Here is an 18,554-nt window from a genome sequence, read left to right as displayed (position 1 = left end):
TAGTTGAACCAATAATATTTAATGAATTATTGTTTGACCAAAGATTAAAAAAGAAGAAAAATAAAAATCAATGGCGGAGTTTTATTAGAATAGGTGGTGTTGACTCCTTCACTCTGCCACTTAATCTATCGTTTTTTGACAAAAATAAAGTCAGGATTAATGTTGATAGTAATTAAAGAGAATGCACTTGTTCCATATATTTGTTCACTTGTAAAATAAGGGTGATGCAATATATGTAGGAGCAAAAGAAATTCCCACACTACTTGCAACGTTTGGTAGTAACTTACATGAATATTGGACATCTAAGTTATTAAATTATGCTTAGTGTGAATATATTATTTTAAACCCCTAAAATTATTTGTTAAGATATGTCACGGACTAAAATAATTTTTTTATGACTTTATTTTTCATTTGATAGTCTAATACGTCCTAGTCTATTTGATTAAAAGAAATGAGATTGGATGAAGATGGACATATATGATCAATAGTCCATGTATTAACTATCCAAGAATGAAAAATGAAGAACTATTATCATTTTACATGGAGACTCATTCTAACTAGATGGTGTTGAAGGAGTAATAGAAACCTCATTTGAAACCATGCTTGTGAACTGTGATGACTATAAGAAGGCTGATAGTCTTTGATACTGCTGGGAGTAAAACCATATTGTAAAGACTACATATATGGCTTAGATCCTTCAATATTCTACTAATCAAAATTAGGATTGTGATTAGTATAAAAAATAGAAGTATCAAACCCTTTTCTAAAAGGAATTGTTAGTAAGTGGAATCTTTCTAGAAGTCTATTATAAGCCGCATCATAATTCTTTTACAAAACTACAACGCATCCTCTAAATATGAAATTATCTTCAGTGAGGAGGCACTTACGAAGAAGGCGTCAAACAAAAAAGAATCAAGTATATAATGAAAATATTAACTTCAAAATAATTACTCTAGAAATTATATCAGAAACCATTTTCCCCAATTCGTTCACACTACAAAATTGTCACCAAACATGAAAATTAAACTTTAAAAAAATTACCCAAGCAATTTATAAAAAATAAAATTAGCTAGAGTACCATTACTAGTTTTCCCAAAACGACAGAATGGAAGACATTTGCTATCTCCAGTAGAAAAAGGCTGCATTATGCATAGACATCTACATACATAGTGTTAGAGTATGGTTAAGGAATATCAGCAATGGCACCACATCGATTCCTCAGTACAGTGCAATACCACTCAACCAATACAAGTGCTAAAGTGGGGGCCAGCCAGGTCATTGGGTAGTGAGAAGTGGATGCTGCTGACACACCAAATAATTGCATGCGTGACTGCACCGACACCACAAACAAATACCCTTTCAATTCCCACAACACAAGCAACACGTTCTAAACATTTTTTAAGGCAAACATCTAGGATTTTTACAAACCTAAATGCCATTGCAAATTCATCTTACAACATGGAAAAACGCAAGAACCATGTTGCTCAGTAATTTGAACATTCACACTCGCACTGTCAACTAGCATGCCACCGAACATGCAGGAGATGCTACTACATCACCTGCTACAGCTATAGGTTGGATATTGGCAGTGGCAGCAGCTTCAAGACGTTCCCATGTCACTCTTCGCTGCTCAGCTGCGGCACTTGACCTTGAATCTTCCTCCTCCAACTTGAGTTGGCAGGCAAGCACCAGTTCCTCGTCCATCTGAGACAGCATCTTCCTCATGTTCTCGGTCTGGTTGAGCACTGCTCGGTTCCAGTGATTTTGGGTGTTATGTATAAGTGCTGTGAACACAAGAGGCAGAATCACCTCCCGGTTTTGAGAGACAACATCGAAGATGTGTTCGTTGTTCCATAGCAAATGAGCTCGTTCAGCCACCTGAACAAAGATATGAATAAGAAGACTGATAGATAGATATTCTTCATAAATAGAAATACTAACTACATGCCCTCTGATACACTTTTTATTTAAGGTTGAAAATTTTATTGAAAATCACAAAACTGTGTTGTTTAGATCCCACTCCGTATTCAATGAGATACATTCATGATTTCTGATAAATTTTTTATGCAACTAATAATAAAGAATGTATAAGAAAAAGTTTGTTGAAAAATATATGGTCAGTCAGACAGTGTTTCATCACAGTTATCATCACCAAAACAATACAGCAATCTAGTCTTTTACTGAAAGGTGGGATCGGTTCCATTAATCAAACAAGTCATTGTATATCACGTTTGTAGAATAGGCCATTGATCTCTAAATCCTTCTTGATGGTTTTTCCAATAGTTTTGCTTCTACAGTTTCTTCCACACAAGTGACATGTCCAAATCATCCAAGGTGAGACTGTTTCTACACACTTTTCTATTTGATGCATTACTCTTAATCCTATCTTGTCTAATATGTACACTCATCCAACACAACACTCTCGTCAGAGCTCCAAAACCATGTAACTGGAAATTGCATTGCATGACACCAAGGCTACATCAATGTATGATCGAGAAGAGACAGAAAAAGGGATTGGCAACATAACGGTATTTACAAGCTGAATCCAATTTCTTACTACTTTACACGGAAGTTCTCTCTACAAGGTGAAAAGAATATGTATTAAGTTTAATCGACACAAGCTTACTCTTGCATATGAAAATGAAGCTAAAAGAGCAGTAGATTAACCGAAATTACCTGGTAATGATAGCTATTGAGACAGCAAGCTATTCGTCGGAACAGTGGGACCATAACCTTCTGAAATTCAGTCATGATTGTGGCATCCAAAACCTCTTCCAACTCACTTATGAACATGAGCTCCTTTTGGCTATTTGTTACTGGCCAGTACTTCAGTAGCCCCGTTATCACCGTGCTAGCCAGTGTTGGATCCTTATCAATGAACTGTAAAACACAATATGTTAATTGCTGATGGTAACTACCAACAGATTTAGGTTTGTGTAAGGGCATTAAAACCCTACACAAAAATATTGTGTGCTCCTCCTTCAGTGGCAACGCAAACCCACAAATTACACTCCCAAAAATCTCCAGCAACTCAGCAATTCCATTATGACGTTCAGTCTCGAAAACAAATCGGTAGATGATATTGCTGACACATTTCCGTATGAAAGGCCTGTGTACCATGAATTTCCCATAGACTCTATGCAGAATTGTTTTCAGGCAATCTCTTTCTCTAGGGTCCTCAGAATCAAAAAGGTCAAGCAATCTAACAATGAACGCATTATCAATATGCAATTTTGCCACCTTTAGATCAAGTGCGTTATAATTTATGAATTGAAGGAGAAGATCATAAACAATTTTCAGGTGAGACCAGGAAGGATCGAACATAAGCTCTTCATCTTCTGTTTCTCCACCAGTAGCACTAGGACGAAACTTAGGTGGGAAAACCCTGAACAAATTACTTGCACACATTTTACACATTGCAGCTATTGATGGTTCTGTGAACTTTGCAGATCCAGAAGAAACAAAATCAACAAGCTCTACTAATGTTTGATGTTTAACATCTTTCTCTGTACAATTCTTATCATAAACAGTGCAGCAAAGATTCAACTTACTGATAAACAGGTTTTGCTTCTGTATATTTGAAACATCTTTGAAAGATATATGGGGATCAACTGCTTCCACTCCAGCACTCAAGCTTGCTGGAAATACCACTGATGATACCCGCTTCACTGCATTTAATTTGTTTGAAATGGCAACCCCAACATTCGAACACTGAAAGACATTTGCAAAAGTAGTAGCACTCCCGGAATCACTCTGAGCCGAATCTGATGTGTCAGATTTTGGCACCTTCTTGGGCAATTTGCTAAGAATTTGCTTTAACATAGTGCCAATGTAGCAAACCTAACAGACAGAACACCAGCATGAGTTTATTGGTGAAATGAACCATAAGAGCACACGAAAACGTGCAATCATATAACAAAAAAGCAAACTAAGACCCGCGTATGAGAGTTTATAGGGCATCTAGGACCAATTTACAGATTAAACCCAAGAACAAAAGGATAACAACTAAAGAAAAAAATAAACAAAATCCAGTTAAGAAAGAATACAACAGCACAACCAACCTAAAACGTACTGCAGCAAATACAGACAAAATCAACAGGGAGACATCACTCCTTGCACAATATGTGTCGATGTAATAAACAGTAATTCGAAAAATGCATTCGGGGTATCTTCTAAAGAACTACGAAGAGCAACAAATTCTAACCAGATCTAAGGCTTTCTTTGCAGAATTCAGTAGATACGGATGAGTTTCATTATTTTAAAGAACAGACGAAGTTCATCTGAACAAGTATTTAAATAAAATCGAGAAGAGCAAGAATCAAGAAACAGTAAATCAATACAAGTTTAAAAAGTTTTCAGTGGAAGCAACAGTGAATGGCAAAACCCAAGATCGGGGTCTAAGTTAAAAAATTACAAAGAAGTTGAGGAAGCATTAAAGCACCGCACAATCCTTGAACCTTACGTGAGCATTAACAGACAATTTTATCCATTAAGAAAATAGTAAAAAGGGAGTCCCGAACAAGACAAGACAGAGGAAAACAGTACATTTAAGGATTTAAAAATCTGCAAAGGTGGTAATTGAGAGAGAAGCAGAAACGAGCAACCTGATTTGGTTGGGAAAGAAAAAATTGGGGAGAAGAGAAGGGGAAGTAGTCAAAGAAGTAAGAAGCATTATAGAGAAAGAGAGAGAGAAAGAAAAAGATGGTGTTTTATTTGTTGGGTGGTGAAGAAAAAGAAAGAGAGTTTGACGTAGAAAATGAGAGATTTGTTTATGGTATGTTTGGAGAATAGAGAGAGGAGAGACCCTATCTGGGGATTTCCATGACCGATTCCTGGATTGAAGACGACAACCGATGCGACATGTTACTTACAATTCTAGTCTTAGGTACACCGCTTCCTAACCCCACTTCCTAAATAATTAGGATCCCGAAATGTTAACAACGAATTGTTAACACCATTTTGATAAGGTGTTAAAATGTTATTGGGGTATGTAAATAATATTTTTTCGAAAAGGTTGGCACGTAAGAATACTGGAAATTGGTTTTCAAAAATACATCTCATTTTCGTTTTCATCCTCTTTCTATCCTTCTCTCAGAACGTGTGATTCCTCTCCTTTCTCTCTCATGAAGCAAACATAAAAGGTTATCTTCTCCGATGAGACAATCCGGTGAGACTCCGCTAAAGTAATGGAAAACTCCAGTAAAAAGTTATTTCCTTTCATCTTTGCATTGTCAGTTTCTCCTTTCCCATGTCCCCTTCTCCCGTTTCATTTACTCCATTTTTATTTACCCTTTAGCATTTTCAATGTACCCATTTTCATTTTATCCTATGGTCATTGATTTATTTTTCATGCAGTTGAATGTACGTCATTCTTTCAAAACGAAGTAGGTTGGTGATTTGAATGGAAGACTGGCCCCGCACCAGAGGAAGTTAATTGCAAAGACACCATTCACTTGGTTTTTACAATTGTCTGACAATGTTAAGCTAGATAGAAATTTGTTGAATGAGTTATTAGTTAGATAGGTAGACTCTAGTGGTGGGTTTTTTTTTTCTAGAGAAGAATTTGTAGAGTTCAAGGAGATCGATGTGTGCTTAATAAAGATAATTGTATTATTTTTTAAGATGACTGTATTATTTTTTATGATTAATGTATAATGGTATCATTGTAATGAACATGGTCAGGTTAATAGTAATGGAATACAATGAAGCTATGTGGTCATCATTGAATGTTAAAATGGTTTACCATCATTGCACTTAAGAAATAACCATTCACATTCAACTTACTCACTCATCTAAAAAACTGGAAACAAAATGAGCAAAAACGTAGCAAAACCCTTCATGGGGAGTGTTGTTCATCCAGCTGAGGGGAGTATAGTTGAAAATTTTGTACAAATGGCCCTCTGGTCTTTAGTAATAGATTACAATACCCTTGTAATCGATTGCTAAGGTAGAAAATGGCCACCAATGCTCATGGACCTCATCTAACTTACATGAAAGCACCTAAATGACCTTTTTTTCTCAACAATTCAATAACTTAATGTTTTCATTGATGCACTAAACATCACCCATGACCATTAAACTCACTCACCCATCTAAAATAAGAAACATCAAACAATAACTAAAAGTAAACTCATTTAGGAAGCTTAGAAAAACGTTGTTTTTGGGAAATTAACTGCATCTAGTACAGTGGTCTAAAAGTTATGGGTTAGTAGTCATTCGAAAGCTCTTTGAGTCTAGATTCCAACAAAACAAGAATCAACTCATTTCGAGTTCGGTATAGAAAGTTAAGAGCAAAACAACCAGCAAAGATAAGAGTTAGCAGGAATATATAAAGTGTTAACTTTAAGGAATAAATTGTACCAGATGTCCAAAAATTATAAATTAGTAGTCATTGGAAAGATTTTTAAGTCTAGTTTCTAATAAAAAAGAATCGCATCATTTGGAGGTCGGTGGGAAAAATTATCATTAAAATAGCTACAAAGGTCAAAGTTGACGGCATGTTATCTCACTCAAATTGTCTTTAGCTACTTATGTGCCCACAGCTGGATCTTGCAGCACAAGTTTTTGTACAAAACCAAATTTTTGTTCGTGTAATCGTTTACAAGACCCTTGTAATCGATTACACGAACAAAAATCTGGTTTTGTACAAAAACCTATGCTGTAGGAGCTAGTTGTGGGCACACAGGTAGCCAAAGATATTTTAAGTAATTTTTTGATATTTCTTGAATGGATGAGAGGTATTTTCAGTTTTTAAGTGTGAGTAGACCCTCAAAACTGAGGTTTGGACAGTCCATGGTGGAGGAAAGACCGAATGTTGGTGTCATGACCAAGTTAGGTAAAGTCTTAAACAAGTTAAGCCATTTTGTACCTTGTAATCGATTACAAGGCCCTTGTAATCAATTACAAGGTACAAAATGACCTACACTTGTTTCAGGACTTTGCCTAACTTGGTCAAGACACCAACATTGGGTCTTTCCTCCACCAAGGATTGTCCAAAATCCAGTTTCTAGGATCTACTCACACTTAAATATTAAAAAGAACTCTCATCCATTCAAAAAATATTAAAAAATTACGTAAAATGTATTTGGCTACCTTTGTGCCCACGGTTGGCTCATGCAGCACAAGTTTTAGTACAAAACCATATTTTTGTTCATGTAATCGATTACAAGGGCCTTGTAAACGATTACAAGAATAAAAATCTGGTTTTGTACAAAAACTTGTGCTGTAGGACCCAGTTGTGGGCACATAAGTAGCCAAAACAATTTGAGTGAGATAACATGTTATGAACTTTGACCTTTGCTGGCTATTTTAATGATAACTTTTCCCACCGACCTCCAAATGATGCGATTCTTTTTTTATTAGAAACTAGACTCAAAAATATTTCCAATGACTACTAATTTATAATTTTTGGACATCTAAGTAGGTACAATTTATTCCTTAAAGTTAACAGTTTATATATTCCTGCCAACTCTTACCTTTGCTGGTTGTTTTGCTCTTAACTTTCTCCACCGAACTGCAAATGAGTTGATTCCTATTTTGTTGGAATATAGACTCAAAGATCTTTCAAATTATGCCTTGGTAATCAATTTTAGGCCTTTTTGGCCATTGTAATCGATTACAAGGACCCTGTAAACGATTACACAAACAAAAATATGGTTTTGTACAAAAACTTGTGCTGTAGGAGTCAACTGTGGGCACATAAGTAGCCAAAGAAATTTTACGTAGTTTTTTCATATTTCTTGAATGGATGAGAGTTCTTTTTAATATTTAAGTGTGAGTAGAGCCTAAAAACTAGGTTTTGGGAAGCCCTTAGTGGAGGAAAGACCCAATGTTGGTGTCATGACCAAGTTAACATGTTGTGAACTTTGACCTTTGCTCGCTATTTTAATGATAACTTTTACCACCGACCTCCAAATGATGCGATTCTTTTTTTTTATTAGAAACTAGACTCAAAAAGCTTTCCAATGACTACTAATGTATAATTTTTGGACATCTGAGTAGGTACAATTTATTCCTTAAAGTTAACGGTTTATATATTCCTTCCAACTCTGACCTTTGCTGGTTGTTTTGCTCTTAACTTTCTTCACCGAACTCCAAATGAGTTGATTCTTGTTTTGTTGGAATATAGACTCAAAGACCTTTCAAATTATGCCTTGGTAATCAAGTTTAGGCCTTTTTGGTCATTGTAATCGATTACATGGACCCTATAAACGATCACACGAACAAAAATATTGTTTTGTACAAAAACTTCTGTTGTAGGAGCCAGTTGTGGGCACATAAGTAGCCAAATACATTTTACGTAATTTTTTCATATTTCTTGAATGGATGAGAGTTCTTTTTAATGTTTAAGTGTGATTAGAGCCTAAAAACTAGGTTTTGGGAAGCCCTTGGTGGAGGAAAGACCCAATGTTGGTGTCATGACCAAGTTAATATGTTGTGAACTTTCTTTGCTCGCTATTTTAATGATAACTTTTCCCACTGACCTCCAAATGATGCGATTCTTTTTTTTATTAGAAACTAGACTCAAAAAGCTTTTTAATGACTATTAATTTGTAATTTTTGAACATCTGAGTAGGTACAGTTTAATCCTTAAATTTAACGTTTTATATATTCCTACCAACTCTAACCTTTGCTAGTTGTTTTGCTCTTAACTTTCTCCACTGAACTCCAAATGATTTGATTCTTGTTTTGTTGGAATCTATACTCAAAGACCTTTCAAATTATGCCTTGGTAATCAAGTGTAGGCCTTTTTGGCCATTGTAATCGATTACAAGAACCCCGTAAACGATTACACAAACAAAAATATGGTTTTGTACAGAAACTTGTGCGGCAGGAGCCACCTGTGGCCACATAAGTAGCCAAAGACATTTTACGTAATTTTTTCATATTTCTTGAATGGATGAGAGTTCCTTTTAATGTTTAAGTGTGAGTAGAGCCTGAAGGCTATCTTTTGGGCAGTCCTTAGTGGGGAAAGACGCAATGTTGGTGTGATGATCATGTTAGCTAAGTCTTGAACCCAGCTGTGAGAACGTTACTCCCCAAAGGCAATTTAAGTGAGATAACATGCTGTCAACTTTGACCTTTGCTGACTATTTTAAACATAACTTTTCCCACAAACCTCCAAATGACGTGATTCTTTTTTTATTAGAAAATATACTCAAAACTCTTTCCAATGACTACTAATTTGTGATTTTTGGGCATCTGAGTAGGTGCAGTTAATTCCTTAAAGTTAACGTTTTATACATTAATGCCACCTCTGACCTATGCTGGTTGTTTTGCTCATAACTTTCTTCACCGAACTCCAAATGAGTTGATTCTTGTTTTTTTAAAATAATGCCAACCACAATGCGATGGAGCGAGTGTGAAATAGAGATGCAACTGCAACCAATGGAGCGAGAGCGACGTCAAAAGAGAGAAATGTGCGGACAATGGTGGAGATACAACGACGTGCAAAGAGAGAAAAATATAACTCAAATGGAGGACTAAGAGCATCGTTCAATAGTCGAGAGAGTGACGAGTAAAGGCAAAAAGGAAGAAGACGAGAGAGAAAAAATCAACTCAAATGATGGACTGAGAGCGTCGTTCAATGGTCGAGAGAGAATGACGAGCAAAGACATAAAGGAAGAAGATGAGAGAGAGTGGTGATGAGCGTCGTTCAATGGTCGAGAGAGAGTGACGAGCAAAGCTAAAAAGGAAGAAGAGGGAAATTTGAAATGAAAGGGACATTCTAAATTTTCTTTCCAAATATGCCCTCGCCAAAAAACAACTTTTTTCAAACCTTTTAAAAATCAACCAATGAAATTGCAACACGTGTAGTTATCAAATAGTTGGCAAAATTTTGTTGTCAAAGAAACATTTTTCAAATAATTAACATCTCATGCTCTTACTTTTATTTTACTATTTACTTTTAGTCTATCTTATTTTCTTCAATTTTTTTCTAAAATTATTACTCCTCTAATTTCATCATGTTAGTATCTTATCTTCAGTGCTGCTAAAAATTATTTCTCAAATTGTTTTTTGGTTCAATTTTTTTTTTGTTTATTAAGATACAACTTAAATCAAATTTAAAAAAACCCTATTGTTAATTTATTTATACACACAACAGCACAAAACATATTTCAGGATGGAAAGATGCATCCCTTATATATTGTATTGTAATACCACAATCAAATTATTTAATTTTAATTTTTTTGGCACCTCCTAAATTTATGTATTGAGCTTAAAATGAAGAGATAAACATGTGTATTAATAAACTGTGATTGTAATTTTCTTATGCAATATCATATAATGAACTATAAATTTGTGATGTCTTTTTCTTGTAGTTGTTTATAGGATTAAGCACACTCATATTTTTTTTGTAAATGATCTTCAAATATGTAGACATAAACAAAATGTATGTTTGTCTAGATTGTCAATAACGTATGCTTTACGAGATCTATAAATACAACATATCTAACTTAAAAGTTGTTTCGGTAGGGATGTAGGGACCAAGATACGAACCTAACAACCTTACTTTCTTCCTTCTCTGTGTTGCTTTCACTGTGTCGTCTTTCTCTCTTCTCCAAAGCTCTGAGTACGGTGGGCTGGGTACCTGCAAAGGCACTCCGACGCTCAAGTCAATAATGGTCTTGGTTAGAGCAACTGAATCTTTCTTAATTTTCTCTTAGGGGAAAAACGTACCTTTTTTCTGGTATGCTGTGTGTATTTAAAGGAGTAAAATAAACCGTTTACCTGAAATCTCGGGTGGTTACTGGAGTTGGCTATCTATAAGTTATAACTGCTAGATATTGAGTCAAGTACTTCCATGATTCACGGCGCTTGTTAGCCAATATGCGTAACTGTTTATTTGTAACCGCTAGATCACGATGTCGCATATTGTATGTCGATCATCATGCGTGTCGATCTGGGCGGACGACGTGTCGATTGTCGAGCCTCAACTGGTCGACAACGCCACATGGTCGTATGTTATTATAGTCGGTTGTCTAGTGGTCGACCACACTAAGTGGTCGGATGTCATTACGGGCATGAGAATGTCCTGCATTGGTTTAATTGTCGTCGGGTTATTGGTCGACAGTTGGAGGATTAGGTATCCTATAGTACATGCCCCCCAAGTCCGAGTAAATGGGTGATGACAGAGTTATGAAGGACTTTTAAGTAATGTGTGAAGTGTATGACAGCTGTACGGGGCGTTACGAATTTTGGGTTTTCCCGCTCCTGTAGGGAAGTGAGGGGACGCGTCGTAGTAGCCGTTAGATTAGAAAGGATCGGACGGCGCCTGACGATTAAACGGTTTGGCTTCTTCAGCACGATTCAGAAGGAGGTTATTCACTTTTGCGGAGGAACAGAGTTTGACAGTGTGCATCCTGAGCGAGATTGTTTCTCTTCTATCCTCACTGCTTACCCTGTTACGAGACGTTACCAGGTAACCCTAAAATCTCCTTCATCTTAGTTTGTTTAGTGTTGACTATGGAAGGAAAGGGGCAGAACATTGGGGGCGGGACGCCGGGGCCGTCATCTACGGCGGAATGTCTTGAAATTACCACATTGCCTTTTGGGGAGGAGGCTTTTACATATGGAAATGTGTGTGGTGAAGGACCGGGGGGGCGTATAATATCTCCGATTAGTGGAGATGAGTACGCCTGGGCGGCGCGTGAGGTAAAAGAACTTAGAAGCCAATTTAGGAGTAGGGTTGTGTTAGCAGACTGGATTGAAAATAGCTGCGTGTTGCGAACCCTAGGGTATCAAACTTGTATAAAATTGATAGCTTGCCGGGATGATGAGAGAGTGTGCCATGGGAGGGAGAATGCTTCTGAGGAATTCTTTTATTTTTATTCTGTGTTATTCTACGATTTGTATGTGAGGCTGCCTTTTACCAGCTTCCAAATGGATGTTCTGCGTACCCTAAACGTTGCACCGAGTCAGTTGCACCCCAATAGTTGGGCGTATGTGCAGGCTTTCGCCATAGTGTGTCGGGCACTAGCTATTAGGCCCACGGTAGGTTTGTTTCTGCATTTCTTTAGATGTCGACCAGTAGCCACAAAGGGATGGGTGTCATTGATTTCGGAGCCGGGTAACGCGCTGTTAGAGCTATATCTGCAATCATATAGGAATTTCAAAGAAAAATTTTTTAAGGTGTCGATTACCGCTGTCGGTCGACAGTATTTTTTCGATGGTGAGGGGAACCCTAGATTTCCCCTGTACTGGACGCAGGACCCGCTGAGATTCACCTCTTGGCCAGAGGATAAGATGACGGTTGAAGAATTAGAGGCGTTGAGTGTGTTGACTGCGTTGCCACGCCCCCTTTCGTCTCGTCAGCTTATTAATTGCCTCGAGTTCGACGACGCAGGGGCGAGGGTGTTTGGTATGTGTCTTTGCTTATCATTTGTGTAACTTGTTATGTTGTTGCTGACCATGCTGGATGGGTTTTGGTGTTTTGCAGAGATAATGGGGAGGAAAGGAAGTGGTCGCAGTTGGTTTCAGACCATCGACGATGAGAGGGATGAAGGTAATCGTCCAGGGTCGTCCGCTGGGCAACAATGCCCTCCGGTGCCACCATCTGGTCCACCTCCCGTCGTGGTGGCAGCGGCTGCGGAGACGACATTAGCTGAGGTGCCTCTCGTGCGCAAAAGGAAATCCAAGACAGGCGACATCAACCGCGAGGCAGCAAAGAAAAGTAAGGAGGTGGTTGAAGAAAATGAACGCCCCCTGCCGCAGGGCATATGGGATCGTGCCTTCATGCCTGGTCATAGGGTAGACCTCAACTTGGATGTTTCAGAGAAGAAGGTGATCGAAAACATGAGCGAGCAACAGATTGCTGAAGGCTTACTAGAGATGAACACACGAGCACAAGCGTTGGCTTGGCATCTAGCGTATGCCTCGGATAGGGGTCAGATGCGGTCTGAGTTAGAGAAGGTGCGCGCCCAGCTGAAAGAGCTCGCCGAGATCCATGCGGGCTGTGAGGCCAGACAGAAGCGTAGTGAACAAATGCTGAAGGAGGGCGAGACATTGTTGAATAAGACTCGAGAAGCTGGTGTGGCCCTCCAACAAGAACGTGATCAGATGGGTAGGGATCTGGATAAAGCGAAGAACTCAATGTTGTTAGTGGCCCGAGAGAGAAACGCACTAAAGGTAGAGATCTTTGAAAAAAATGAGTTGATCGAGGAGTTGAAGGATGCAATCATGGACGAACATAAGAAAGGTTTCAGGAAGGCCTTGAGGCAAGTCGAGCACTTGCTTCAGGTATCAACCAAAGGAGCTGAATTTGACGTCCGGAAAGATGTGCATGAAGGTCATCTGAAGCCTTTGAAGGAAATTCCGGATGACGCTGTCCTGGAGGGGGAAGAGAATGAAGAGGAGGTCGCCAACAATGAGCCTGAGGGAGCAAGGGAAGCTGACGAGCCTGTCAAAGAGACTGCTGAAGCTGTTGAAGGCGACGCACCCCCAATTGTAATAGAGTAGGAAGTAGTAATGATCTGCGTATACATACTTGAGTATTTGATTGACGACTATGAATGTTTAAACTTGGATTATTCACGAATGCGTAATCATTGAAATAAAGTGCTCTGTTCGTTTAACTTAGCTGTTTTGGCGATTGATTTGCTGTAGTGATCGCTAAGTGTGAATGTCGAGTGTATTGATAGCGCCTTGTGTGACAGTGGAGAACGATAGTCGAGTGAGGAAAATATTGGGTGTTCAAGGGTGAACATCGGCCAATGGGAGTGTATCCCGAATAGACTGGGTGTTCAAGGGTGAACATCGGCCAGTGAGTGGGAGTGTATCCCGAATAGACTGGGTGTTCAAGGGTGAACATCGGCCAGTGGGAGCGCGTCCCGAACAGACTGGGTGTTCAAGAGTGAACATCGGCCAGTGAGATTGCTTTCATCCCCTTTGTGTATGGAAGTGTCTGGTACGACAACCCTGGGACTCGACACTAGAGTAGTGATAAATGAATCTAAGCAATAATCATGATGAAATATAATGTTTATTTGATAATTGAAGTTGATAGTGTTGTAAGAAGCATAAACAAGAAATGGATGTTAACTAAAGTAATATTTAAGGTGAGTGGCGTTCCAAGTGTTGGGAACTGGGTGGCCATCTAGAAGTTGGAGACGATATGCGCCGTTCGACATGTCCTCCGCAACCCGAAAGGGTCCCTCCCAGTTAGCTGCGAGTTTGCCATGGGCTCGATTCTTCCGAGCTTCTCCCCGCTTCCGCCACACCAAATCGCCGCTTTTGAAGGTTCTGGGTTTGACCTTGGTATTGTATCGTCGAGATAGCATGCGCTTTTGGGCCTCTGCGTGAATGGTGGCAACCTCACGTCGTTCAGGAAGGACGTCGAGATTTGTCCGTAATTGCTCTTCATTAAGGGACATATCAGTGATTTGGCGCCTCAATGAAGGCTCGCCCACCTCGACTGGAAGCATGGCGTCAGTGCCATAGGTTAAGTTGAATGGCGTGTCCCCCGTAGATCCATGGGGAGTACATCTGTATGCCCACAGGACCTCGGGTAGCTCCTCCACCCATAAACTCTTGGCTTCACCGAGTCGCTTTTTTAACTCTGTCAAAATGGCTTTATTTGCGGCCTCGGCTTGGCCGTTGGTTTGAGGGTGCTCGACAGATGACGTGACATGCTTAATTCCCAAACTGGTGAGGTAATCCTCTAATTTGCGTTCGATGAATTGGCGACCGTTGTCGGTGATGATCTTCTGAGGGAGACCGAACCGACAGATGAGACGCCAAATGAACTTCTGCACTCGCTGGGCGCTGATGACGGACAGCGGCTCCGCTTCTATCCATTTTGTGAAGTAGTCAACTGCCACGAGGAGGAACTTGTTTTGCGCTTTGGCGATCGGCAGTGGTCCAAGTATGTCGAGACCCCACTGGGCGAACGGCCAGGGAGAGACAATATTGTGTAAGTCTTCAGGAGGTGCACGGAGGTCGTGACCATGTGCTTGGCAGGAAAGGCATTTCTTGACGAATGTCTCGCAGTCGCGGTCGAGAGTAGGCCAGTAATATCCGGCGCGAAGAATACGTCCTCTTAATGTCCGTTTACCAGAGTGAAATCCACACATCCCTGTGTGCAGTTCGCGCAACACATAGTCAGCCTCTTCTTCCGAGAGGCATTTCAGCAGAGGAGTGCTATGGCCGCGACGATATAGGTCGTCGCCTATACACACAAAGCGCGCAATGTGTTTGGAATCAGCCGCGGTAATGCTAACGCCTTTGTCCTGTCGCTCCATGAGGTCTTTCACTTTCTGCCGCCAGTCTGTTATAGGTGTCGACACATTAGTGACAAAAGCTTCCACCACAGGGCGGTCGAGTGTCATTCTAATGATTGAGGATAACTGCGCTCGCTCCTTAGAATGAGTTAATTTGGACAACAGGTCCGCTCTTACGTTTTGCTCCCTGGGTACATGGATGACATTAACTTCGACAAAATTGCGGAGTAAAGTCTGAACCTTGTGGTAGTAACGCAATAGCTGATTGTCCTTGACTTGATAGATTCCATTGACATGGTTGACGACCAATTTCGAGTCCATCCGACACTCTAAACGCTCGACCGACAACTCCCTAGCCAGGGATAGGCCAGCAATTAAGGCTTCGTACTCGGCTTGGTTGTTGCTAGTTGGAAACTGGAATATGATGGCTTGCTCTAGGACCACATCATCTGGCCCCTCTAAGACGACACCGGCTCCTCCCCCCTTTTTGTCAGAGGAACCATCCACGCTGAGGAGCCATTTTGTCGTGCAGTTCTCTGGTGCAGGTGTTAATTCGGCTGCGAAATCTGCCAAATGTTGACCCTTGACAGATCCGCGGGGCTCGTAGCGAAGGCCGAATTCTGACAGTTCCACTGACCAAGCAACCATGCGTCCTGCTAAGTCTGGCTTGCGGAGGATCTTGGCGATGGGTTGATCTGTGCGGACTATCACTTGATGGCTCTGGAAGTATGGTCGAAGCCGGCGGGAAGCTGTGAGCAACGCCAAGGCAAACTTCTCAATGCGGGAATAGCGTTCCTCGGCCCCCTGCAAAGAACGACTGATGAAGTAGATCAATTTAAGGGAGGGTGTCTCTTGTATCAAGGCGGCGCTAATCGCATACGGGGAGGCTGCAAGATACAGCTGTAAGTCGGATCCCTCGTCCGGTCGGGCCATAATTGGAGGACTGGTCAAGATGTGCTTGACAGTGCTGAATGCAGTCTCGCAATCATTGTCCCAGTGTTGGGTGGAGCCCTTTTTCAAATTCTTCAGGATGGGTTTAATGTATTCAGCCAGCCTTGGAATAAATCTGGACAGGGCGGTAAGGCGACCTACAAGACGTTGTACTTCTCGTAGGGTCGTTGGAGCTGGCATGTCGAGCACGGCTTTGCACTTGTCGGGGTTGGCTTCAATACCTCGACGTGTGAGCATGAAACCTAAGAATTTTCCTGCGGGGACGCCGAAGGTACACTTGGTAGGATTGAGGCGCATGCTGTACCGTCGGAGCTGGGCAAAAACCTCCTTCAAATCTTGCAGGTGCTGTTCGACAGAGTTGCTGCGGATAACCATGTCATCGACATATACATCCATGCATCGCCCAATCTGGTGATGGAAAACTTTGTCCATAAGGCGCTGATAAGTAGCTCCGGCGTTCTTCAACCCAAACGGCATTACTTCATAACAGTAATTAGCGCGTTCGGTAATAAAGGCTGTCTTGCTTTGATCGGGCTCGTACATCGGGATCTGGTTATAGCCTGAGTAAGCGTCGAGGAAGCTTAGTATTACATGACCTGAAGCTCCATCTACCAGACGATCGATGCTGGGTAAGGGGTACGAGTCTTTAGGACATGCCTTGTTAAGATCGGTGAAATCGACACACATTCTCCATTGGCCGTTGGACTTTTTGACCATAACTACGTTTGACAGCCACGTAGTGTACGTCAATTCTCTGATGAATTGGGCATTCAGCAGTTTTCCAACCTCAGCTTGGATAGCCTGGCGTTTCTCTTCCCCGACTCGTCGCTTCTTCTGGGCGACAGGTCGTGCCTCTCGGAAGATGGATAACTTGTGGGCCATGACCCCGGGATGGATGCCTGGCATATCAGCAGCTGTCCATGCGAACAAGTCTGCGTTGTTCCGTAGAATGCGTCCCAAATCGTGCTCTTCGCTGGAGGTGAGGTCTCCGCCAATGCTAGTGGTTTTGGATGTGTCTGTCGTTAAGGACAGGAGTTTGACTTCGCCTTGCGGATGTAGACGCTCGTCTACGTTGGTGCGGGGGTCTAAATCGGCTGCCGCTGCCTCGGGTCCTTTTGTCCTTCTGGTTGGGACGAAGGGAGTGATTTTTAACCCGGCGACATAGCACTGTCGAGCTGTGCGCTGATCGGCCCTCACAGTACAAATGCCACCATGGTCTGTTGGGAACTTCATGGCGAGGTGAGGAGTAGATACGATTGCCCCAAACGCGTTCAGACAAGGTCGTCCTAGCAGGGCGTTGTATGATGCATTTGCCTCGACCAGCAGGAATCGAACTCGAAGTTCTGGTGCCTCTCGACTCGTTCCGAGCCGAGTTCGCAGGTCAAGGTATCCCCTGGTATCGACCCGTTCTCCTGAGAATCCGACAATCTGCTCATTAAACGGGGCGATGAGGTCCTCAGATAGGTCCATTTTCTGAAAAGTGGACCAATATAAAATGTTGACCGAGCTTCCTTGGTCGACGAGGACCTTGCTGACATCATACCGAGCTATATTAGCTGTGATGACCATAGGATCATCATGATCAGGATCGGGGGCATGGAAGTCAGCGTTCGTGAACGTGATGTCAGGGATCGACCGAGCCTGTCGCTCGACCATATGGACCGACTTCAACTGTCTCAAATGTCGCTTCCTCGCCGAAGCCGACACGCCTCCCCCCGCAAAACCACCAGATATGGTGTCGATGCGGCCTCGGACTGAGCGCTCTCTCTCTGTGCGTCGAGGTGGACTGCGCGATCGCCTACGGTGTCGATCATCTTTAGGGGGAGATCGCTGGGGACTGCGCCTAGGAGGATCTCTTCGGCGAGGAGTTGTTGCTCTAGCGGAAACTCTCTCCTTGACGTAAGTCTGGAGATAACCTGCACGAATGAGTCGTTCTAACTCGTCTCTTACTGCGTTACATTCGTCCGTGTCGTGCCCACGGTTCATGTGGAACCGGCAAGTTTTGCTGTTATCCGCGTTCTTTGGGGTGGCACTCCGCCGCACGGTGAGAAGTTCGGCGTGTAAGGCCTCTTCTAGCACCCTCGCCCTTGGTGCGTTGAGAGTCGTGTAGCGATCGTATTTAGACGTCCACCCCGACTCCTTCCTAGGTGGTCGATCTGGTCTGTAGTCATTGGGGGGTCGTTTCGTTGGTTTTCCTGTTTCACGGTTAGGGGCATCTTGCTGGTGTTTCCTCCTGGAGTTACGGTGATCTTCGATGCGGATGAATTTCGCCATCGTGGATTGGAGTTCCTCCATGGATGCTGGAGGGTCAGCATATAATTGTTCTGAGACTTGTCCTGGCCTTAGGCAGGACGACAGGTTGCTGATGATAAAGGTGGGAGTAAT

General features: G+C 41.6%; 2 protein-coding genes across 7 annotated transcripts; one reads left to right on the top strand and one right to left on the bottom strand.

The window, feature by feature from the left end:
- Positions 1–1,124: 1,124 nt before the first annotated feature.
- LOC124830205 (serine/threonine protein phosphatase 2A 57 kDa regulatory subunit B' kappa isoform-like) lies at positions 1,125–4,947 on the bottom strand. Of its 6 annotated transcripts, none has more exons than XM_047303862.2 (3): positions 4,805–4,947; positions 2,677–3,840; positions 1,125–1,878 (listed from the first exon to the last, which is right to left on the bottom strand). In XM_047303862.2, the coding sequence occupies exons 2-3, from the start codon at positions 3,820–3,822 to the stop codon at positions 1,519–1,521; spliced, it is 1,506 nt and encodes a 501-aa protein (XP_047159818.1). In that variant the 5' UTR covers positions 3,823–3,840; positions 4,805–4,947; the 3' UTR covers positions 1,125–1,518. The 6 variants fall into 6 exon arrangements, with proteins under 6 accessions (XP_047159818.1, XP_087962174.1, XP_087962175.1 ...); XM_088106048.1 differs by lacking the exon at positions 4,805–4,947 and adding an exon at positions 4,062–4,795; XM_088106049.1 differs by lacking the exon at positions 4,805–4,947 and adding an exon at positions 4,415–4,795.
- A 6,519-nt stretch (positions 4,948–11,466) lies between these two features.
- Positions 11,467–13,458, top strand: LOC148203358 (uncharacterized). Its single transcript, XM_088107553.1, has 2 exons — positions 11,467–12,361; positions 12,440–13,458. Exons 1-2 carry the CDS (start codon positions 11,467–11,469, stop codon positions 13,456–13,458), a joined length of 1,914 nt encoding a protein of 637 aa, XP_087963679.1.
- The last annotated feature ends 5,096 nt before the right edge of the window (positions 13,459–18,554 follow it).

The sequence above is a fragment of the Vigna umbellata genome, chromosome 2, assembly GCF_029865625.1.
Source record: "Vigna umbellata cultivar VRB3 chromosome 2, Vumbellata_1.0, whole genome shotgun sequence".
NCBI lineage: Eukaryota > Viridiplantae > Streptophyta > Magnoliopsida > Fabales > Fabaceae > Vigna > Vigna umbellata.
This window is presented reverse-complemented; position numbering and strand designations above follow the sequence as displayed.

Excerpts from the sequence above, each read along its gene's own strand:
- LOC148203358 (XM_088107553.1), top strand. The coding sequence starts at position 11,467 with ATGGAAGGAAAGGGGCAGAACATTGGGGGCGGGACGCCGGGGCCGTCA. Across the intron at positions 12,362-12,439 it reads CGCAGGGGCGAGGGTGTTTG|AGATAATGGGGAGGAAAGGA; the intron begins GTATGTGTCTTT and ends GGTGTTTTGCAG.
- LOC124830205 (XM_047303862.2), bottom strand. The coding sequence starts at position 3,822 with ATGTTAAAGCAAATTCTTAGCAAATTGCCCAAGAAGGTGCCAAAATCT. Across the intron at positions 1,879-2,676 it reads TCAATAGCTATCATTACCAG|GTGGCTGAACGAGCTCATTT; the intron begins GTAATTTCGGTT and ends ATCTTTGTTCAG.